The 20,270-nt window shown below is 45.6% G+C and overlaps 2 protein-coding genes across 5 annotated transcripts in view; one reads left to right on the top strand and one right to left on the bottom strand.

Moving 5' to 3' along the window:
- Window positions 1-3,909, top strand: part of SMURF2 (SMAD specific E3 ubiquitin protein ligase 2) — a 60,545-nt gene extending 56,636 nt beyond the window's left edge. For both annotated transcript variants that reach the window (XM_071573903.1, XM_071573902.1), the window contains one exon: window positions 267-3,909. In XM_071573903.1, coding sequence (XP_071430004.1) covers window positions 267-366 — 100 coding nt within the window. In that variant the 3' untranslated portion in view covers window positions 367-3,909. The remainder of the gene's footprint in view (window positions 1-266) is intronic.
- Window positions 3,313-19,511, bottom strand: CEP95 (centrosomal protein 95). Of its 3 annotated transcripts, none has more exons than XM_071573899.1 (23): window positions 19,430-19,511; window positions 18,133-18,261; window positions 17,764-17,871; window positions 16,915-17,025; window positions 15,818-15,926; window positions 15,276-15,385; window positions 14,448-14,567; window positions 13,792-13,991; window positions 13,305-13,374; window positions 12,601-12,647; window positions 11,338-11,459; window positions 10,894-11,026; window positions 10,624-10,735; window positions 10,092-10,243; window positions 9,745-9,837; window positions 9,215-9,365; window positions 7,966-8,126; window positions 7,468-7,542; window positions 6,871-7,023; window positions 5,816-5,962; window positions 5,663-5,734; window positions 5,393-5,590; window positions 3,313-4,162 (listed from the first exon to the last, which is right to left on the bottom strand). In XM_071573899.1, exons 1-22 carry the CDS (start codon window positions 19,449-19,451, stop codon window positions 5,414-5,416), a joined length of 2,574 nt encoding a protein of 857 aa, XP_071430000.1. In that variant the 5' UTR covers window positions 19,452-19,511; the 3' UTR covers window positions 3,313-4,162; window positions 5,393-5,413. The 3 variants fall into 3 exon arrangements, with proteins under 3 accessions (XP_071430000.1, XP_071430002.1, XP_071430001.1); XM_071573901.1 differs by having other exon boundaries at window positions 3,314-4,162; window positions 10,894-11,023; XM_071573900.1 differs by lacking the exon at window positions 3,313-4,162 and adding an exon at window positions 4,169-5,217.
- Window positions 19,512-20,270: the final 759 nt, after the last annotated feature.

The raw sequence follows: 20,270 nt of genomic DNA, 5'->3' as shown, positions 1-20,270 counted from the left end.
ACTCGCTCTGTTCCCCCTGCCAGCCCTGTGTGAGCTCAGAGAGGGGCTCAGGGCTCTGCAGGGGCTCTGGGGCTCAGCTGAACTCCCTCTGTTCCCCCCTGGTGTCCCTGTGTGAGCTCACAGAGGGGCTCAGGGCTCTGCAGGGGCTCTGGGGCTCAGCTGAACTCCCTCTGTTCCCCCTGCCAGCCCTGTGTGAGCTCAGAGAGGGGCTCAGGGCTCTGCAGGGGCTCTGGGGCTCAGCTGAACTCCCTCTGTTCCCCCCTCAGCTTCAACCGGATCGACATTCCCCCGTACGAGAGCTACGAGAAGCTCCACGAGAAGCTGCTCACGGCCATCGAGGAGACCTGTGGCTTTGCTGTGGAGTGACCCTTCCCAGCCTCTCCCAGACTCTATTTATACTCCTGTCAGCCAGAAAGCCCTTCCTTCCCTCAGCCAAGACTCAAGAAATGCTTGAAATACAGGAAACTTTCCCTTTTCTACACTAGGACACTGGGAGGGAAAGGACAACTTTGGATTATTTTTTTTTAATTTTTTTTAAATTTTTATTTCAAGAAAATGGGTTCTGTGGTTCCTGCCACAGGATCACTCAGCTGCTATTAAAAACTAATATCTTGAACATACAGAATGCTGACTTTTCCTACATTTCAACAGTTAAGCAGTGTTCTATACTTAAAGACTACTACTATTTTTGTAAGAGGTGATCTATTATATTTGCCTACCTGATTTCTATTCTCAGATACCAAGACACACCTTCAGCAGTCGGTACAAGTCACGTTTCAGCCTGTTTTAAATGTATGATACTGAACAGCATCTATACCTGCTATTTTTGGAAAAAAAATATTTTGGATTATTCTAACTTTGCATAAAATTGGCTGAAAGAAACATTAACCTTTTTAATTAAAGCCACTTACATGTTAACTGCATTTTCTTATAGTAAAACATTATATTCTGCAATGTAAATTCAAGGTAAATGTTGCCACAAGGGGCTTTTTTATACTTTTCAAGCATGAATTCCAGACGTTTTGGGGTCCTATTTATATCATTGTCAGATTCCTCCAGCAGTTTCTGGTGTGGGTGACACAGACTGTGTTTGTACAGTCCTTGTGTTAACATGTGGGATAACCTTTTTTAATGAACAGTAGATGTTGTGATTTTTTTTTAAACAGCATTTTTTCTAACAAGTCTGTCAAGAGTATTTTTCGTTGCTTTTGACTTTAAATTGAAACTGCATTTTTCAGCTTTTGAAGAGCTGGTGGGGCTTTGCCAGCAGAAGCCTCTCAGCAGTCCAGAACCCACCCTGTCCAGTCAACCAAAGTTTGTTTGAGTGCAGCCAAATCCTGTTCTGTATTTGTTGATGCTAAAGATTTATCAGGTAAAACATGTTGTAATCTTTGTCCAGCTGCTCATGACACGTGGGTTTAAGTTACAACTAAGGAAAAATGGTGTATTGACTGAGATATGTGTAATGTGCTTTGGAAATGAGGTTGTAAGAGCACATAATTTATTGATTGTAGGGATGGAAGTGAGTATATATATGAATTATAACATGGGTTGATCTCTTCAAAGGGGAATAAAATGCACTACCAGTAGAGGGAACTGAATTTTGATGTTAGTTTGGAAATCCTCAGTGAAGATCTGTCTGATCTGCTCGTGGTGTGTGGGTAAAGGAGGCTGCTCAAGAGATGGTGCCACTCTCCTCTCAGCCATGAGCACCTTTGGAGGCAGCAGCAGTTTCTTCCCCATCAGTGTTGTGGTTTTGTAACTCAGGTTACAATTAATCATCAAATCTGCACTATTTTTGCAAAGAGAAGCAAGTCAGAGGTGTTGAAATGCTGCAGGGATGGGATGGAAGGAGCTGTTCAGGTGTGCAGGGAGGGCCCAGGGAAGCAGCTCCTTCTCTGTGTGTTGTGTGGGGCCCAGCTTTGCCCTCCCAGTGTGGCTGCCACAGTGGGACCAGTGACTGTTGATGTGCATTAAACAGGGGCCAAGGGCTGCTGTTGTGGTGAGACTGGGGAGCCAAATCCACACGTTCCTGGGTAGTTTTTCTGTACAGCTGTTGCTGGCAGGTTGTTCTGAGGGAGCTGCTTCCCCCTCTGGGCCGGCTGCAGGTGAGGCTGCTCAGGGTGCAAACATCACACCCTTCCTTCTAATGTCAGGGGACTCCTGGTGAGGGGCTGGTGGTCCTTGTGCATCCACGTTGGGCTCCCAATTCATGAATTTCAGGTGGTTCTGGTCCCAGAGGAGCTGCTGCTGTGTCTGTCCAGGGGCTGGGAGAGCAGAGCAGGTGCTGGTTCCTCACTCAGAGCTCTGGCCATGGTTGGGAACAAGTTCCAGCCCCTCCCAGAGCCTCTGCCCACCCCCTGCAGTCTCTGGGGTGGATGTGAGTTGTTGCTGATGAGATTTGCCAGACAGGTGCCTGTGACTGCTGCTCCCAGGACACTCCACTGTTGGAAAGAGATTTGTATTTTATTTTATTTTATTTCCCCCTGCTCTTGCTGCTCCCGGGCCATGGCAAATGTGACACCTGGTTTGCTGCAGCTTTGGGGAGGTCAGGGCTGTGTGAGGGGGTTGGAGGGGTTTGTGCCAGAGGGCTCAGCCCAGCACTGGCCCTGCAGGGCCTCCTGCCCACACCACCCCAGGAGCCTGGGGGGTCACTGAACACACAGTTACGGCCACCTTGGTGTCAGAGAAGCATTTCTGAGGAGGGAGGAGATGAGCTCTGCAGAATTCAGACCCAGATCAGCTGATGATTGCATTCATTTCACAGCAGCCTTAGCAGTACATCTGTTTTTCTACCAAACATTTTGGTATGGCACAGAGAATTTTTTTAACTGCCACAGATAAATATTGTAAATTTAATATATTATAGGCAAAGGTAGACAAACCTACATTAGACTTTCCATAGCTGGCAGATGAGGATGAATATACCAAGTATTCTGAGTGCCTTTCTACCTTCATAAAGTCTGAGAGCTTTAACTGAAGCACCTCATCACCCAGTCAGATGTTTATCTGAAAATGGTAAAGGGTTGATTCCTTTGCAAAAGTTTGTTTCAAGACCATGTCAGCTTCTTTCCCCTCAAAAAGGTGCTAAGCCCAATATTGCATTTTAACCTTGGACTTTCACCCCATGATTAATGTGAATATTTATTTCAATGTGTCCCTCTTACTGGGTTTTACTTATCCAGTCTTTAGTTGTTTTAGAGAGATGTCACATCCTGGTTTTATGCTGTTGCTTTTCATGATGAATGTTTTAATTATGGACAGTGACTTTGTAGATTTCAAATATACACAGTTGAGTTTCAGAGGATTTAATTTCTCGGTGTAAAGAGTTTTGTAATGGTGCTTTGTACAGTATGTATTCTAATTTTTTTTTGCACATAGTTTCAGTTTCCCTAAACTGATTTATTTGTACCAAATTTTTTTGTGTTGTACTGAAGTCCAGAGCACACATTTTTAAATTGCTGTTCTCCAACACTACACCTGTACTGAACTTGTGGTGCATTTGAACTGGCTGCGTTGATGGAAGTCAAAGCTCTGCCTCTCTGTCCTCCTCCAGCTGATGTAGCACGTTCTGATGGCCTTGGGTTGGAACAGCCCCTCAGAGTTCCCAGGGTGTTCTTCACACTGTGTAGGAGGCTCCTGGCTCTGCCACATCCTCAGAGCTTTGGCTGGAGTTGGAACTAGTTTCTCCAAATGTAATTACTCCTCCACAAACTGACAGTTCTTAGTTTATCATTTCCATTGTATTTATTACAGAGTGTTTTAGGTATCATTGTATTTTCACCCAGCTGTTACATGAGCTTTAACAAAAATCTGTATAAAATGGTTTTTAAGTCCTTAATGTATGTACCCATGCAGAAGTGGAGCAATAAATCATATGCTGTTTGCACTGTCACAGCATCAATGGTTTTAAAAGCTTGATGTTTTTATTAATTACAGCTTTCAAATTAAAATATCATTTTTAAGTAACTTGACTTTGTTTCAGGAGAAAATACTTGAACCTTGGTGTCTTTCCCTGTGCTGGTTCCTGCAGAGAGGATGTGCTGGATGTTCTGCTCAAACACAACAGCTCCTGCTCCTGTCCTGGCACATCTGGGCAAGGACTTCCTCTCAGGATTGGTGAACTGGTGTCTCCTCTCAAAACCCAGCAAAGCTAAAGCACCTTCATGAGGGGAAAAAAGAGGTAAATGTGGTAAATCCTTGCTGAGTGGCATCTGGTAAGTTCTGTCCCTGGAGAGCCAGGCTGGCAGCCACTCCCGGGCAGGGTCTGTGGTTCTGGTTCTGGGGGCAGTTTGGGGTCTGTGGGTTTGAAGTGGGTCTCTCATGCTCTGACTGGTTGGTTTGACCTGTAGAAGCAGCTCCTCCAGCTGCTGGGCCTTTGTTGCTGTTTAGTTCTTTTTCCTTTCAGTGGCCAGGTCTGAGTTCTCTCTGGTGTCAGTGCCATCAGACACCACCTCCTGGCAACCTTCAAATATTGTGTGCACAATGCAATTAATTCCAGTATTTCTGTATCACTTCCCCCAAACTCTTCTGCATAAAGAGTTTTATGCAGAAACTCTTCTACTGGAGCCTATTTACTCTTTAGCTCATCCTCATTACCCAGATAAGCTATTTAAAAGCTGCATGTAAAGTCAAAGCTGACTTGAAATATTTAGTCACTTTCTACTCTGGCTTCACACTGACAGAACTGGAATTAATCTACTTTTCCCTAAAAACCCCTGCACTGTGTGCTGACCAGAGTATCCTTGCAAAACCTTTCTCCAAATAATCTGCTCCTGAGAGCAAACATGGGTGGTACTTTAGAAGAATCCTCATTGTTTTTATTTCTAACTACTTTTCCCAATGCATTTGTAGTATAAGAGGAGTATTTATGTTGTATGCACTGTACAGTGTTGAATGGAATAAGGAATGGAATAAGGAGTCCTCCCTTGCTTGGTGTATTTAAATTCCTCATTTTTTATGTCAGGTTTATTACAGCCATTCTTGAGCTTGGCCTTTCACAGGAAACTTGAACCTCTTTGAAAGATCTTCTTGTTCTTTGTGAGCTTTCCAGTGCAGTAATTTCTGGCTGATGTGTTGGTGTGGCTTTAGCAGCAACAGCCCCAGCACAGACACAGAGCAGGCTCAGCATCCAACTGTTCCCCCAGGACACCTTCACTAAGGCACTCTGCCTTCACCCCACTCCTTGGGGCAGAGCTCAGTGTTGGCCCAGCCTTGCTAAGAAGGTAGGAAATACTTCAAAAACTTTATTGGTGATCATAAAATGCTGTGAAGATCCCAGACCCCAACAGGTACACCCCTGTCAGGTCAGGACAGACCAGGTCGTGTTGGGAAAAAACCAGCCCCCACCCTTTGCCATTCCAGCAGCTCTCAGAGCTTGTCATCATCTTACCCAGTGCCATTTCCCCAAGGCTCAGAGGAAATGGCCTTGGCTGTACTGGAAGGAGGCCACCTGAAGTCTGGACCTCAGTCTCTCTGCTTCCAGTTCTTGAAAAAAGGTGTCATCATCACTCTGCATGATTGCTGCCTGCAGTTGCTGTATTTCCTTTTCCATCTTTGATCTCAGTTCTCTTCTTGATTTCTGCAGCATCTAAAGGAAACCCTGACATCAGCCACAGCATGGGAAAAGGAAACACAATCAGACAAAATTAAGAATACTTACTTGTGCTTGTGCTTTCTTTCTGGTTTGGATTTGCTGGAATTCTTGAGATAAAGCCTCTGCTAGCATGGAAAACTGAGCATAACACAAGGAATTAAATAAAGGGAAAACTTCTGGTGTAGAAATAGGAGCTGTGTGATGCAGGTGAAGCTTTACCTGGTCCTTGTAGTAGTTCTCCATGGACAGCAGCTCGTTCTGGTGCTCCCTGCGTTGCTCGTCGCGCTTCTCCTGCGCGTACGCTCTCAGGTCCCTCAGCCTCTGCTTCTGAATCTCCAAGCCTTCTTCAAATAACTTCTGAAAGATCTGTCAGCAATTAAGAAAAGCAAACCTGAAACTTTCACAGAAATTTTTAAATATGCTTTTACATTTTCCAGCTGCTTTATCTCCTGCTGGGATGGTGAGCCCGGGATGGGCCATTGCCCACGGAAAAGTACAGGTGTGGGTCTAGAAATGGGGGTGCAGACAGGGCTGGGTTTGTTTTACTCATTTAGCTGAAATTCTGAGAGATAAAGTAATTTTTTCATGTCAGTTTAGTCATGATCCAACAGTGCAAGCCAGAGCCTTTGAACATGCTGTGATTTACAGCCTGCCCTGCATGCTGAGCCTCATTGCAGGACCTTCATCCAGATTTCCAGCAGCAGGAAATCCAGCCTGGACTCAGGCTTTCCATCTCCACACAAGAACACTTAGAGCTGTGGTTCCCAGCTTGAGGCAAACAGTTCCCAAATCACTAACAGTGGGTTATGCACTAAACTTCCAATCCCTCATTTTAAAAGGTGACAATTGTGTATCTGCTCTTGCAAAGTGTAATAAACCTCCTTCTTTCCTTCCCTCTGAGACTTTGAGACCATATCTGTCCCAAAGTGCACTTTGTTTAACAAACAACTGAATAACAAAGTTGCCTGTTTGATCAGTTCCCTTAACTGAAGATTTAGATTGTTTTCTTTGGATAGTAACTATAGGAACAAGTTCTTAATCCTACTGTTTCTGAAAACTCATTTCCTCAATTCCTCACATCCCCAGCCCTGATACCACACTGATACCTCACCCCTTCTCTCCTCTTACCCCCATGAAGCATCTTGTTCCACACTGGTTTGCCCACAGAGCACCTCGTTTCCAGAGAAGGTGTTTCAGCACTGCCTGACCAGCCATTTCATCCTGCTGTGCTCTGCTCTCTGCTGGTAGCACCAGGGCAGGGTTCTGGTCCTTACCCTCTCCTCCCGTGTCCTGGCCCTCATCATCTTGGCCCTCAGCTGCACCCTGTAGTCCTCGTAGTACCTCCTGGCCCGGGCCACCTGCTGCCGCTTCTCTGTCACCTTGTTCTGGGCCCACCTCTGGCGGCCCACGCGCTGCCTCAGGTCTTGCTGAGGGGAGAACAAGAGCTGTGAGACCAAACTGCCAACTGCAGGCAGAGCTTTGTTAATCACTGCTGATTAATGGAGGTTCTTGGCCCTCTCCATACCCCAGTTTGCCACTGCAGTTGTGGTTTAAAGCTTTAGTCACCACTGGTTTAGCCCAGCTGAGGGGTCAGAGCTGCAGCACCAGGGCCTGAGGGGTCTGCTCCTTGCACAGCTTAAGAATTTGACCTTTTTTAAAGCAACAATGCAGTGTAATAATAATGATACTTTTCCCTTCCCATGACCCCAGCAGCCACCCAACAGACAGATCACTTGGCACTTGAGAGCACAGCTACTCCAAAGGCTTAGAACTGTCCTAAGATTAAAAGCCACTTCCATGGCCAGGGAATGTACATTCCAGGTGGCTCAACATGAACACAGGATGTAACAAATGCCCTCCAAACAACATACCAGTCTCTTGCTGTGATCTTGATCTCTTTTAATAATTGCAGCAAGCAGCTCATGCTTCTTCAGGGCTTGTTGAACCTGGAGGTTTAAAAAAAGCTGATTATTTCCATCATTCTGCAGGACAAGCAGTTGTATGCAGGAGCTTTAAATATTGCCCCTCTGCTGTGTTTGGGGTTTTGTGCTGAGAGTTACCATGAAGAAGTTAATCAACTTTTGTTTCTCATAACTAACCTTGAAACCAACAGACTGCTCAGAATAGCACTCAAAACTACAGAGTGCTTTAAAAAGCAATAGCAGCCCCAGGCAGCACTAGAGAAGCAGTATAAAAAAGGATCATTATATTCCAGTGGCTGATCAAAAGCTGAATCCATGTGTCTAAATATGGACATCCCTGTTTAACCAAGTCAGACCCACATCCCTGCAGGCTGTGCTCTGGGGTGCAGGGCCCTGTCTGACACTCTGTCAGGGTTTCTGTGCTCACTCTAAGATGAGAACACTCACCTCGTTCAGCAGCCTTGGCCTGGCTCTGCCAGGAGCTGCCTGCAGGTGCCTGGTGTGTGCCAGCTGCTGCTGCCACAGTTTGTTCAGAGTACGGTGGGAAATGTGCAGGGAGGGAAACTCCTCCAGGAGCTTCTCCAGGAGCTCATTGTCTCTTATTGTCACTGGAAGATAAAGACAGATGTAAGCAATAAAGTCCTGGAGAATACATTTAGTGGTAAGTTTGTCCACAGTGTCAGCCTAAGTTATGAAATATTTCACACTGAGCCCTGTATAAAATGCCCTGCTGCTGTTACAGTGTCTGGCTCCACCCAGCAGGACACAACAGCATCCTGACAGCACAGCAGCACAGACCAGTCCCAGATTTTTGTTGTTTTTTCCTAAAGAATTGCTTTCAGAGCTCAGGTGTTATTTCCCTCCCACCACCACATCCAACTAAGTGAGATGTCCCCTTCTTTCTGCATCTGTTCTGACCATCACTAATCAGTGAGTTCTTCAGCTGTCCCTCTCTCTGGGTGCAGCAACTTAAACTGATGCCAACACCTCAGGAGTAATGACAGATCCAGGGCAAGTAAACAAGTGCAAAATAAACTGGTTTGCAACCAGCTCATTCCCATCTTTGATCTTTCTGGCAGGAAGAGATGACGGGGAGATGAAACAAAAGGGTATTTACCAAGTACATGCCCTTTAAAAACTGGGAGAAAAATAAGGCAGTGCAGCTGAGCAACACCCAGGTGTGCTGGGGACCCACGAGCATGCACAGTGCTGGTTACCAGGCTGAGCCCAGGACTGGCATCGTGCTGTCCTTGGCCATCACTTGCTCAGCAAAACCAGGGGCACCGTTGCCACCACAATGGCAGGGCCCTCACAGGTCTGCCCTGTCACCTGCACGTGGCTCAGCTCAAGCCAAGGGCCCTGTTTTGAATCTGATACACGCTCAGAAAAATAACAGGAGAGCTCAGACTGTAGTGGAACAAGCACAGGAGTAGCAGTAATGGAAACAAGCCCTGAAAATAATCCAAGGGATTTTAAGGAAGTAGCAAATGGGTCACAGTTTGACTGTGCATTGATGGCTTACATTTACTTAGAGCATTATCTCCCCTAACAAAAATCCAGACATACAGAGGTCAGAAGAAGGGGAAAGTGCTGCAGCTGCCTGGTATATGTTGGACTGGTGCCTGTATTCTTGGAGTTCAACACATGCTTTCAAAAGATGCCAGTTTTCCACCAAGTATAGTTTTGCAGTTCTTACTTGGATCTGCTTTCTTTGGCTTCCCAGTCCCTCGTTTTGGAATCCACTGGCTGTGTTTGGGAGCCCGAGGTGTGGCTTTTCTAGAATAAGCCTTCACTGTCTGAGACGTTTTTGGAGGTTCTTTAAAGATGTTTTCTTTGTATTCTTGTTCCTTAGGAGCAGATGTAAAACAGATGGAGAACAGGTATGAGAAGGGCAAGACTGATAGAACACAGTTTGGCTATCAGAACTTAAATGTCTCTGAAACTTTAGACTGAGAACTTGGAGACACTGCACTGGATTCTCCAGAAGGGCAGAACCCACCAAATGCAGGTCAGGGTTCACATAAAGGTTAAATCTCATTATTGCAGAACCTCAGCTCTTCTGCAGCACTCAGCACTGGAAGTTACTATTTCAGTAGCACACAGTGTGACAAGTTACAGGGAGCTTTTGTACCCAAAAGTGTCTGGGCAGATCATCCAGACAAATCTAAAAAGGAAAACATCAGCCAAACAAAACACAACCAACAATCCCCAGAATGCATCACTGACCCTCTCCTTGATGGCTTCTCTGAGCCTGGAAAGTCTAAACATCTCCCTGGCTTCATAAATTCTTAGTTCATCTTCATAAGCTTTAGTGACCACCTAGAAAATAAAAATAAAAGGATTTGTCAGAGGAACTGATCAGTCCATACAACCACCTCATTGACTTGGGTCAGAGGAGCTTCTTCCACTTTAAACTCTCTTTGCATAATTTGGGGTTCAAGTCCTCAGCAGGCTAAAGCTACAGCAGCACAGGATGAGCAGGGGCCAGATGCCCCCTGCAGTGAGAGCACTGTTCTCATGGGCTCTGCATGACTGTTGGGAGGAACAACCACGAGGTCTAACCCAGAGGTTACCTTGGCTTTTCTGGTTCTTTCATTCCTTTCTCTTCGCAGCTGGCCACGGATTGTTCTGATGTGGCCACTACCACAGAGTTTGTCCTCCTGGTGCTGAGCTGAGGGTGGGGACAGGGAGCGTGGCCTGGCTGGGCACCCTGGGCAGGATGTGCCTGCAAGGAAAGGCCACTCTGAGCATCTCACTGGAGACAAAGCCAGGGCAGTGCATTGTGAGCAGCCTTCAGTTCAGAACCACAGGCCTGTGGGCTGGTTTCTGTCCCTCCCCACTGCCTGTACATTGTCACTGCAGCTCTGTTTGCCTTGTGTCCCTTTGTGCAGCTTTACCTGAGATATTTAAGTATTAAATAGGAACTGAGTTGGAATTCTGTTACTGTTGCTCAGGTTTGGATCAAAGACAAAATGTAAGTGAACCAACAACACAAAACTTAGTGAGTAATTCAGTGTATCAGCTTTACATGAAAAGGTTTTTTTCCATTACAATACTTGGTAATTTATTAATAATTATTAATAATACTGGCATGAGAATGGTTACCTGGCTCAGCTGCCCTGTGGCCATAGTCCATGACACTGTCACTGTGCTGAGACAGGTTGTCCTCATCTCTCTGCTCTTCTCTGCTCTGCTCACCCAAAGCTCTCTTTAACATCTAAGGGATGGATGTTTTGGGGGGTCAGGTTCAACAGACAGTTCAAATCTTCAATAAAGCCAGTGTTAGATGTGGATATTCATTTCATCAAAACACAAGTGATATTCTCATCCTCTCCACTGTCATTACAGCTCAAAAAAAGCAGAGATTTCACTTACTAAGTCCAGTTCATTCAGCCTGTGGGACAGTTTCTCTGATGCCTCGTGAAGCTCCTGCTCAGGCAGCTGCTTCTCTGCTGTCCCCTGGGAAAGTGAATCTTCAAGGGAATCTGTGGCAGAATTGTCAGATCTGCTAAAGCAGAAAACAGACAGATTTCATTTCTATCCTAGAAACTTGAAGATAAGCATTATCTCCCCCAAGTCCAGTTCACTTTTTCCATGAGCACATTTTACAGGATTAAGTAGAAGCTGAATGTGTAAATGCCTATAACTATATTTAAGAAAATGAATATATGTCAGGAGAAACAGGAAATCCTTCTATTAACATTAATCTCTCACTGTCACACAGCCAAGGAAGAAAAGATCTTTTATTTAAAAAGAGGGGTGGGGGCTGGATGGCCATGGAAATCAAAGTGTGGTTCAGTACCAGAACTCTGGACTTGCCTTGTTGTTCCAGGAAGATACCTGGATTCAGGTCTTGAGGATTGTGTGAATTGGGCAACATGCAGTGAGAGTTTTTCATCTGAAGAGGAGGCAGATGTAGAAGGCTGATGTACCAGAGGCACCTGGGAAAATCAGTAAATTGAGATTTCATTAAGATCTTACAGATCACACAAGTAGAGAGATGCTCTAACAGCTTTTACAGACCCATCTCAAACCCTGTGACTAGAGAGCTGTAACCAACAGCTGTATTTCCAGGTCCCTGACTGAAGACAGTGTGCTTTAGAGAACTAATGGGTAAAGAAATAGACTACCAAAACTACAGATATCAGACCCAGAACCATCTACAGCCAAAGCCCTGAACCAGAACAAGGACAAGGCCTGGGTTAAGCAGTGAGTTCCCTCAGCCTGGGACTGGTGCCAGGTAATGGGAAGAAGCTGAACTTCACTGAGCACAGACTGAGCTGCAACTCACAAGAGCCAAGAGACGACACTCCTGCCCTTGTGCCACTCAGTTCCACTGCCCTGGCACTGCCTGGTGACTCCTCTGCCCAAACAGGGATTTGGGGTTGCCACTCATGGACTTGCAAATGCACCAATGGAAAAGGAGTTTCAAACAGAGACAAATGTTTTAAACAGACAATGTAGATGTAAAAGCTGTTGAAAGTACTGGAACAAGGGAAGTCTGTGAGTACCTCTTGGGGTTGCAGAAGGCAAAAAGTGTTTCCAGAGCAAGAAATTGCCTTTACAGACCCATTTCTATGGGCACAGAATGGCATCTACTGATCCATTTGTGGCTTTTTTGAAAAGCAAAGGACAATGCAAGAAAATAAAATGAAACAATATAGCCAGGCAGTTCAGTGATCTTCAGAAGGGAGTAAATCTAAGTTTTACTGGAGGTTGAACAACCCCAAATTCTTACTCATTTAGAATGGTGATGCACTTCAGAGAAAGGACATGACCATATTTCTGTGTTTTGTACATTTCTGATTTAAAAGCAAGATAACCAGTGACTCCTGGTTGTGGTAAATCAGAACCCTCTGGGTGCTGGCTCGTGCACCTTTTGGGGCAAACAGCTCCACAAAGAACTAAGTGATGTGACTTACAAACTGCACATAGGCATGGCATTGCATCACTGGCTGTATACTCAGGAAAGCAAGACAAAAGCAGGTTTGAAGAAAGTCCAAAGTGCCACAAGATACCAGGAGAAGTAGGCAGAAATCCCAGAAGATTGAATGAACTCCATAAATAAAGATAAACCTGTACCTTTGTCACATTGTCCTGGGCATCCCGTGGTCCCACCTGGGCTGTCCCTGCAGAGACACAGGACAGAGATGTGAGGGGATGGCTCAGACTGCACTGGCCCTTCTGAGGGGGGAACAGGCTCCAGACACATGTCAGCCACAGCCTGGGGATCCAAGGGGTTCAAAGAGAACAGGATGGCAAAGCCCCTGTGGCTACACAGCTGGGACATCCATGTTGGTGATTTCTGAGTCCTCAGTGCTCAGAGCCATGGCAGTGCCATGGAAACTGGGAAGGTAAGCAGGGTTTCCCAGGCAACAGGGAAAATGGGCACTGAGAAAAACAGCTGCTAAACCTTCTCTACAATTGTAATTCGTGGGGGTTTTATTTTGCTTAGAGTTGGAACTGGCTTGTTTGGTCCATGTTTCCCTGCTCAGAATAAGCTCAGCCATGGAGTTATCTGCTGGAAGAGATTTCTGGAGTGCAGGCCCATCTTAACTGGATTAACCAAGAAAGGAGTTGAACTGAGGACATGGATTCCTTTTTTCCAGCCCAGGGAACAGATTGAAAGTAACCTATTTTTGTTTCTCTGTAACAGAGATAGAAATATGAACTTGTGGCTGAAAAGCACTTGTAGTTTCAAAACCATGTTTCTTGAGGTGCCAGTAAAAATAAATGCAACATGTGACACTAAGAGTTGTCCTACAGGAAGCAAAATGTTCTCTCACCAGGGATCTGACTTGATAGAGGAAGACCATCAGAAACATCGACAGAATTTTCAGTAAGGGACTTTTCAGGCTGAAATAAAAAGCAATGTGTGTTCTGTAAATTCACAGGAGAGTCCTGACAGGGAGGTCATACATTAGATTTGGCTGCAAATGGAAACCAAAGCTGGTTCCATAGTCAAAAATCACTGTAATTATTTTGACTGCTCTACTGTCAACCATGCAGTTACATTAATTATGAGGATGTGAATGTACATGTGTATAAAATAGAGACAGCCCTTAAATTAAATTCCTCTCTGGACACTTAGTGAAGAGTTAATCCACAATCCAAAATTGCTTAAACTAAGACAAACTCTGACACAATCAGAAGTGTTCTTCAGAGGTAAAATTATTCCCATTCTGCAAGGGAACTAGAAGGTTTTAAAATGAAAGCAGTATTGGTTACTAAAAAATAATAAATGAAATAACCCAAGGATAGCTTTTTCCTTACAGTAGGAACAGCCAGTGCCTGCCTGCTTGGCAGAGCTGCTGCCCGCCCGTGTGAGCTGTGCCAGTCTCTCCATGCAGGGGGGGAGGGCTGGAAGGGGGGCAGCAGAGGGATGGCCTGCTGGATGGGCTCCCCCAGTGGGGTGGCACTGGCCCCCCAGCCCTCCAGGGGGGGCTCAGCAGCACCAACAGACTCCAGCAGCCCTGGGGAGACAAACACAGAACATGAACCGTGAGAGCAGAACGGGGGCTGGGTACTGTCTGTACACATCAAAGGGAAGGAGCCAAACCCATCCTGGGTTGCTCAGGGCAGCACTGCCACATTTCTGTGCCTGGAGAAGGGGATTTGGGATGTGAGGACCTTCCAAAGGAATTCTTCCTTGTAGTGTTTTCCTTATTGAACCACAAAACCAAAAACCCACAAACCACAATTAAAAAAATCCTGACTGAAGCCAAATCCTGCCTAAGCAGAAATACCCCAGGATAATGGAACTTTGCATACTCTGGGACACCAAAATATCCTATTTCTCCAAAGAATTTATTTTAAAGCACAGCTAAAGTGCTTCTACCCATGACTAAAGTTCTCCTCTGCACTACCTCAGTTCCCCACACCCCTAAGGCAAAATGAGGAGATCAGCTGTCAGAAGAACCAACACTCACCATCTTCCTTTGCCATCTCCCTTTCACCTTCAGAGAACTGTCTGGGCAATGTTGCAAAAGCCTCTGATTCTTCCACCCCCTTGTCCCTTTGTGCCAGTAACAGTACAGGCATTGGAAACTCTGCAAGTGGATGTTTAAAAAGATTAAATTAAGATCTAGAAAGCATCTGGAGATGGGCAATTTTCTTTAATTACTTGGTGTCAGCAATCCACACTATGATCAAAATAGCTCTGTTTAATTCTTACTTGTAATTGCAGTCAGTGAAATGTTCATAATCCATAATATTCCTTTATGCCTCTTCTTGAAGAGATTAATCACCAATAAGAACAGGAATGTTGTTACAGAAAAATGGGAAATAAAATGAACTCCCTTTAAGTTATTTGTTTCAGAGCCACCCATAATGCTGTGGAGGGGCACCCACACTCCTAACAAGCCTTCCTTGAGAATGAACTTACTGGTCTTTTTACAGTGTTAAATAATAAATCTTACTCTGCAATAAAGGAAATAAATTCAAGTCTTCAGAATTCTCCTATTCTACTGAACAGGACAAAATGCCTTTGGGGTAGAACTGAATTAGAAGTCAAACAACAAACCTTTATCCAAATAATGTAGCTCAGGAGTCATGAAAAACAGTGTCTGGAATACTTCCTTTCAGAAACTTTAACTCCATCAACTACAGGTTTATTGTGGGTTGGGTTTTTTTGTAAAATAAAAAGGTAAGATTTAAAATTTGCCTGAAAGAAGTAACTTTTAAAAAAAGAAATAACAAATAAGGCCTAGAAGTGTTACTACAGAGTGGTCTTACATTTTTTTTTCACCCAAACTCACCTTTCTCTCTGTTGGAAAATGACTGAGCAGTATCTCCAAGTCTGATCAATTCACTGGTAGATTCTGAGCAGTCTGTATCACAATTTAGAATAAAATATTCTGGCTGGGACCTGAGGGGAACACAAAGCCATCAAATATTCACTGTCAGTCTCTGCCCCTTCAGCCCACGAGATGGAGCTGCAGAAGAGCTGTGACAGCAGAGTGGCTGTGACTGGGACACGAGCCCTCCCTCCACAGAACACACCAGGGCACGAGGGGCAAAGGTAAACTGGGCTCAGTGAAATGAAAATACAATCAATTGGAACTGATCAAAGCTTGTCAAGCAAACTTAGGGGACACTAAATGCCATCAGCACCCCTCCAGGGCAAAAAGTTCTGGATGTAATTGTAGCCCTCCTGCTGCCTGACCAAAGGAGTTACCTCACATTCCATCTGCCATATGTCAGCACTGTGTCTCCACACTGTCAAAACCCTACTGGTTTCCTACAGATACACAAAGACAGCCAATGTCTGTGTCAATGCAAGTACTCAGAATTCTCTTACCCTTCAGCTGAAGAGAGTATTGAATGTTCTGTAAGTTGACCAGCACTGCCTTCCAGCTGCTCTTGAGATGCAATTGGAATGTCATTGTTGGGCAGCACATTTGCCTCAGCTGGTAATAATCAAAAGGAAATTACTTACCAGAAAATTACCTATAAACTGACAGCTATTTCCAGCATCAGCAGAACAGTTAAAAGTAATAAAGCATTACAATGACAATACCTAAGATGACAACATGCAATGCTCCCCCCTTGGGAGAGCCACAACTTTTTGGGTAGGTTTTGAAAAATTGCACCACTATCATATATCCTGTTGTTCCAATTGTCAAGAAACCTTCCCTCTGCCTCAAAAGAATTAACTCCTGTACTTAGAGCTAGAAAATTGGAGCCAGTGACAGCCACAGGGGAACAGCACTGGCAGTGTGAGGGAAGGGAGAAGCAGAAGTGCAGGCAGTGAAAAGTGCCACAGGACAGGAGGGACTGTCTCAGCCACCGAGGGCTCCCCTTTACTCACAGGGTGCAGCAGCCAGAGGGGACAGTTCTTATCAGCTCCAAGAGAGGGGGACCAGGGCTCAGTCTGCACTAAGATGCCTCTGCAGGGCTGAACAGCTTCTCTTCCCACTTAGTATTTTCCCCAAAATAGCCCCTGCTATGGACCTGCTCCCAAGACCCACCCCACAGGAAGGGCTGTCACGCCCTCGTTTGTCTCCTGGTAAGTAAAACAGACATTTGCTCAGTGTTCCAAATAAAGCCAACATTTCCCTCCCTAAATCCTAATCCTAAATGATTTACAGGTTGGAAAGCAGCTAACAGAGAATGAGTGGTCTGGAGTAGGTTTCTGCCACAAGAATGAAACAGAAAGATTATATACTTCAATTCCTGCCTTTTAACAAGCTTTGGGGGAAATTATCTATTTATTATAGTTTATGAAAATATTCATTTATGTTTATGTAAATATTCATTTTGGCCACTGGAATTTCTTCCCTCACAGTCAGTTTCTCTTTCTTCTTTTCTGCATTGTCAAAGCTACAAATGAGGAACAAACCACCAAATAAATCTTTGCTACATTGGACACACTTTGGGTTACATCTGTCTGCTCACCTCCAGTGAGAGAAGAAGATTCACTGACTTCTGTGAGATACTCCAACAAACCATCAAATATTTCCAGGAGGTTTCTGATAGATTCCCACTCTCCCTTCACAATGTTCTCACCTGAGGGAAAATAATGCCACATATTAGGAATTAGTACTTCCCTGAAGAAAAATTCTCAAAAGCAGGAGTTTCCTGGAAGAGAGTGCTTGGAAATTCATTTAAGGCTGTGTGTACAAGCTAAATGTATCTTTGAAGTGTCCTCAATTTGCATCTTTTCAGTACTAATAAGTGAAATTTATTGATGCCATAACTGCTTCCACACAGGAGAAAAGCATTCAGGGACATTTCCAGGGATGCTCAGTATTTAACACTTTTCCTACACAATCTATAGCATGATTCAGTCTCTGGAGGGGCAGCAGGATGCAAACACCAGCCACACAGCACAGGCTCCTCTTCATGGCAAGCAGTTGTCATTCCTGGCAGGTCATGCCATGTGAGACCCATCTGTGTGCAAAGGACAAGCACAACAGGCCAAGGCTTCACTCACCAACTTGTGAAAATGCAGTAAGAGTTTGACATTCCAGGCTTATGTCTTAAGAGCCAGTCTTCAGTCATGAGCCAGATTTCAGGTAACACTTTAGCAGCCAAGTGACCTATGAATGACTTAACTTTACCATTTTTTCTCTTATTTATTCTCTGCTTGCTGTTTCAATTTATAAGCTGATGTCCAAGGCAGGGGTTCAGTGTTCTGATGACCTTCCATGCCAGTAGGAAGCATGTTGTGTAACATTATGGTTCTTAGAAATGTTCAAATTAAACCCCTCAGATGGTGTTTGGCTCATCAAAACCAGAACCTACCAGTGATGTGAGACAGGCTGACCTGCAGATAGTCCAATGCCAGGGAATCTATTACTGCTTGTACATTGTGTGCATCATCCTCTTGGCTCCTGGGAGTAGCTATGAAATCTGTTTAAAACAAAGAGTAGATTTTAGGCTATCTAAATGGCTGGTACTGTAATTAAACTCCTCTACTTAGAAATCAGTAGTTTAATTAAACCACTCTGCTCATGAATCAGTAGTTTTTCAGTACCTTGTACTTAGTGAAAAGCCCAAATATCACATGGTCATATGAAATCTTTCATAAATACTAAGCACAAATTTTTAATTTTTTTTAATTACAGAATACAGAGAGACAAAATTAAAAGATTTAAAACTTATCATTCCTACCTGGTACTTTTTCTCCTAAGATTGCCTCATAAAGACCAACAAACACGTCAGCACCACATTCTGAGAGATGCTTTATTTGCTGGTTTATGTGACAGCTCCTTAAAAGCTCATTGGCAACACCAACCCAATCTGTTAAGAAGGGAAATATATTAATGTCAGAACTGAAAGACACAGAAGTTCCACCTTTAACTAACCACGTGCCTATTTCTGTAAGTGTCTCTGACTCCACTACAGGTGGTCACACCCAGCCAGGCCACCCCATCACATAAACATTGAACATATTGTTCAAATACAGTCACAGCACAGCTGGACTCCAGAGCTGAAGGGCACTGGAGTACCACAGGCTGGGCAAGTCACAGTTTTCTTTCAAATAATGGAAAACAAATTTGGGTCTGGCCTCACAGGCAGGAATCCCAATCCTTGAAGAATTTACTGAGCTTTAATATGCTATTTATTGATCATCAGAAATGACAGGTACTCTTTTGAAAAAGGAGCTTCTCTTACAAACCAAGGTTCTCTAACACTCTTAGGCAATGACATCACTGCTAATGTAAATATTCCCTAAATTCAGGGGCTGCATTTATTATTTCTTTAGGGATTACAAGAATACAGAGCTGGTCCCACCAACTTCATGCTCTGAGGAGCACAAGGATAGATGTGCATTAACAGCCTGATTTCCCCAAAACGTTGAGTCCTGGATCCAAAGTGCTTTGAAGTCTTGCCACCCAGTTCAAACACCAACTCTGCAGAACTAAAGTCTTTATCTCTGGGAGCTTGGGATCTCTTAGGGTTGGATTCCACCCCACGGTGTTGCTTTTGCAAATCAAAATAGTACTTAGCAAGTATTAAGAACTTTAGATTATTGGAGAAGGAATAAATCAGTTTTGGAAGGAAATGGCACTGTTACTACAACAGACACTAATTTGTACAGTATTTTTTCTGTGCACTGGGAGTGTTACTTTTCCCTCCCTTTACTCTTCCATCACTCCAGACATCACTTGATTTTCACATTTTAATAATTTCAGGTACATGAAAGGTTAAAGTACCATCGTGCTGATGTCTTCGAACACTCCACTTATTGCTCATCTCCAGCTTTATCACTTTAAAAGCGTCACCGGGGAGCGGACTGGGACGTTAACACAAAGAGCTTAAAGAACGCAGCACACGGAAGGGACACTTTAAGGAGCTGAATAAAGCGGCACGCGCGGAAGGGGAGGTGAGGAGGTGGAGAGGGAAGCTGGGAGCGGGACGCAGCCGGAGGGGACCGTGAGGGGACCCCCCGAGGGCCCGGCCCTACCTGAGCCCTCCGCGCTGCCCATGGCGGCACCAACGGACACGGGCCCGGCCGCGCCATTTAAACGGCGACCCGCGCGCTCATTGGGCGGGGCGCGGAAAGGGGCGGGGCCAGAGGGCGGGGCGGGGCCAGGCGGAACGGGGCGGGGCCAGGCGGAACGGGGCGGGGCTAAGGGGAACGTCCGCCAGGCCGGGTCCCGGTGCCGGTCCCGGTGCCAGTCCCGGTGGGTGCCCCCGTCCCTGCCCCTGCCCCTGTTCCCATCTCTGTTCCCGTTCCCCGCCCGGTGCCCCCGCGCACGGCGGGTGTGCCATGGCGGCGGCCCCGCCCCGTCCCTGAGCGTGGGCGGTTTCCCGGTGCCGTAGGTGGGACGGGCCCGGCCTGGGAAGGTTCCAGCACTGACCTTGCGGCGCTGGCCCGGGGCGTTGGGCGGCGGGGTGTGCGTAACCGGAGGTCACTGCGGGTGACACACGTTTTCGTGGCTCTTGCCATGTTACACCTGCATTAAGGAGAAGCTGTGGAAGGGTTTGTCCGGTGAAAGGCGGGCTGGCAGCTGCGGGTTTGGGAAGGTCGGGTGCCGAAGGTGTGTTTGTTGTTCTCTGCCTTACCGACCAGCTCTGCCGTGCTCCTCAGGAATCCTCAGTTGCCGTGTTGCCTCACGGCGCTCAGAAAGAGGTGCCCTTTGTCCTTCACCTCCTGGAGCACGCTGAGATGGCAGTTACGGCTGTGAGAACAACGACTGGCAGCAAACAAACCCCAGCGCCGTGAGGTCCAACAGCCCCGGGTGTCCTGGTGGGTACAAATCCAACCTGTGTAGGGGTAAATCCAAAGGCACACACCAGCTCAG

This window comes from Pithys albifrons, chromosome 19 (genome assembly GCF_047495875.1).
Source record: "Pithys albifrons albifrons isolate INPA30051 chromosome 19, PitAlb_v1, whole genome shotgun sequence".
Lineage (NCBI taxonomy): Eukaryota > Metazoa > Chordata > Aves > Passeriformes > Thamnophilidae > Pithys > Pithys albifrons.
Note: the sequence above shows the minus strand (reverse complement) of the source record. Positions and strands in the feature narration are given on the sequence as shown.

Bases quoted from the DNA above. Each gene is read 5' to 3' on its own strand.
- CEP95 (XM_071573899.1), bottom strand. From the start codon at position 19,451: ATGGGCAGCGCGGAGGGCTCAG. The intron at 14,568-15,275 runs GTGAGTTTGGGT...ATCCACTTGCAG, and splicing joins ATTTTCCAACAGAGAGAAAG to AGTTTCCAATGCCTGTACTG. The intron at 9,838-10,091 runs GTAACCTCTGGG...TTTATTTTCTAG, and splicing joins AAAGAACCAGAAAAGCCAAG to GTGGTCACTAAAGCTTATGA.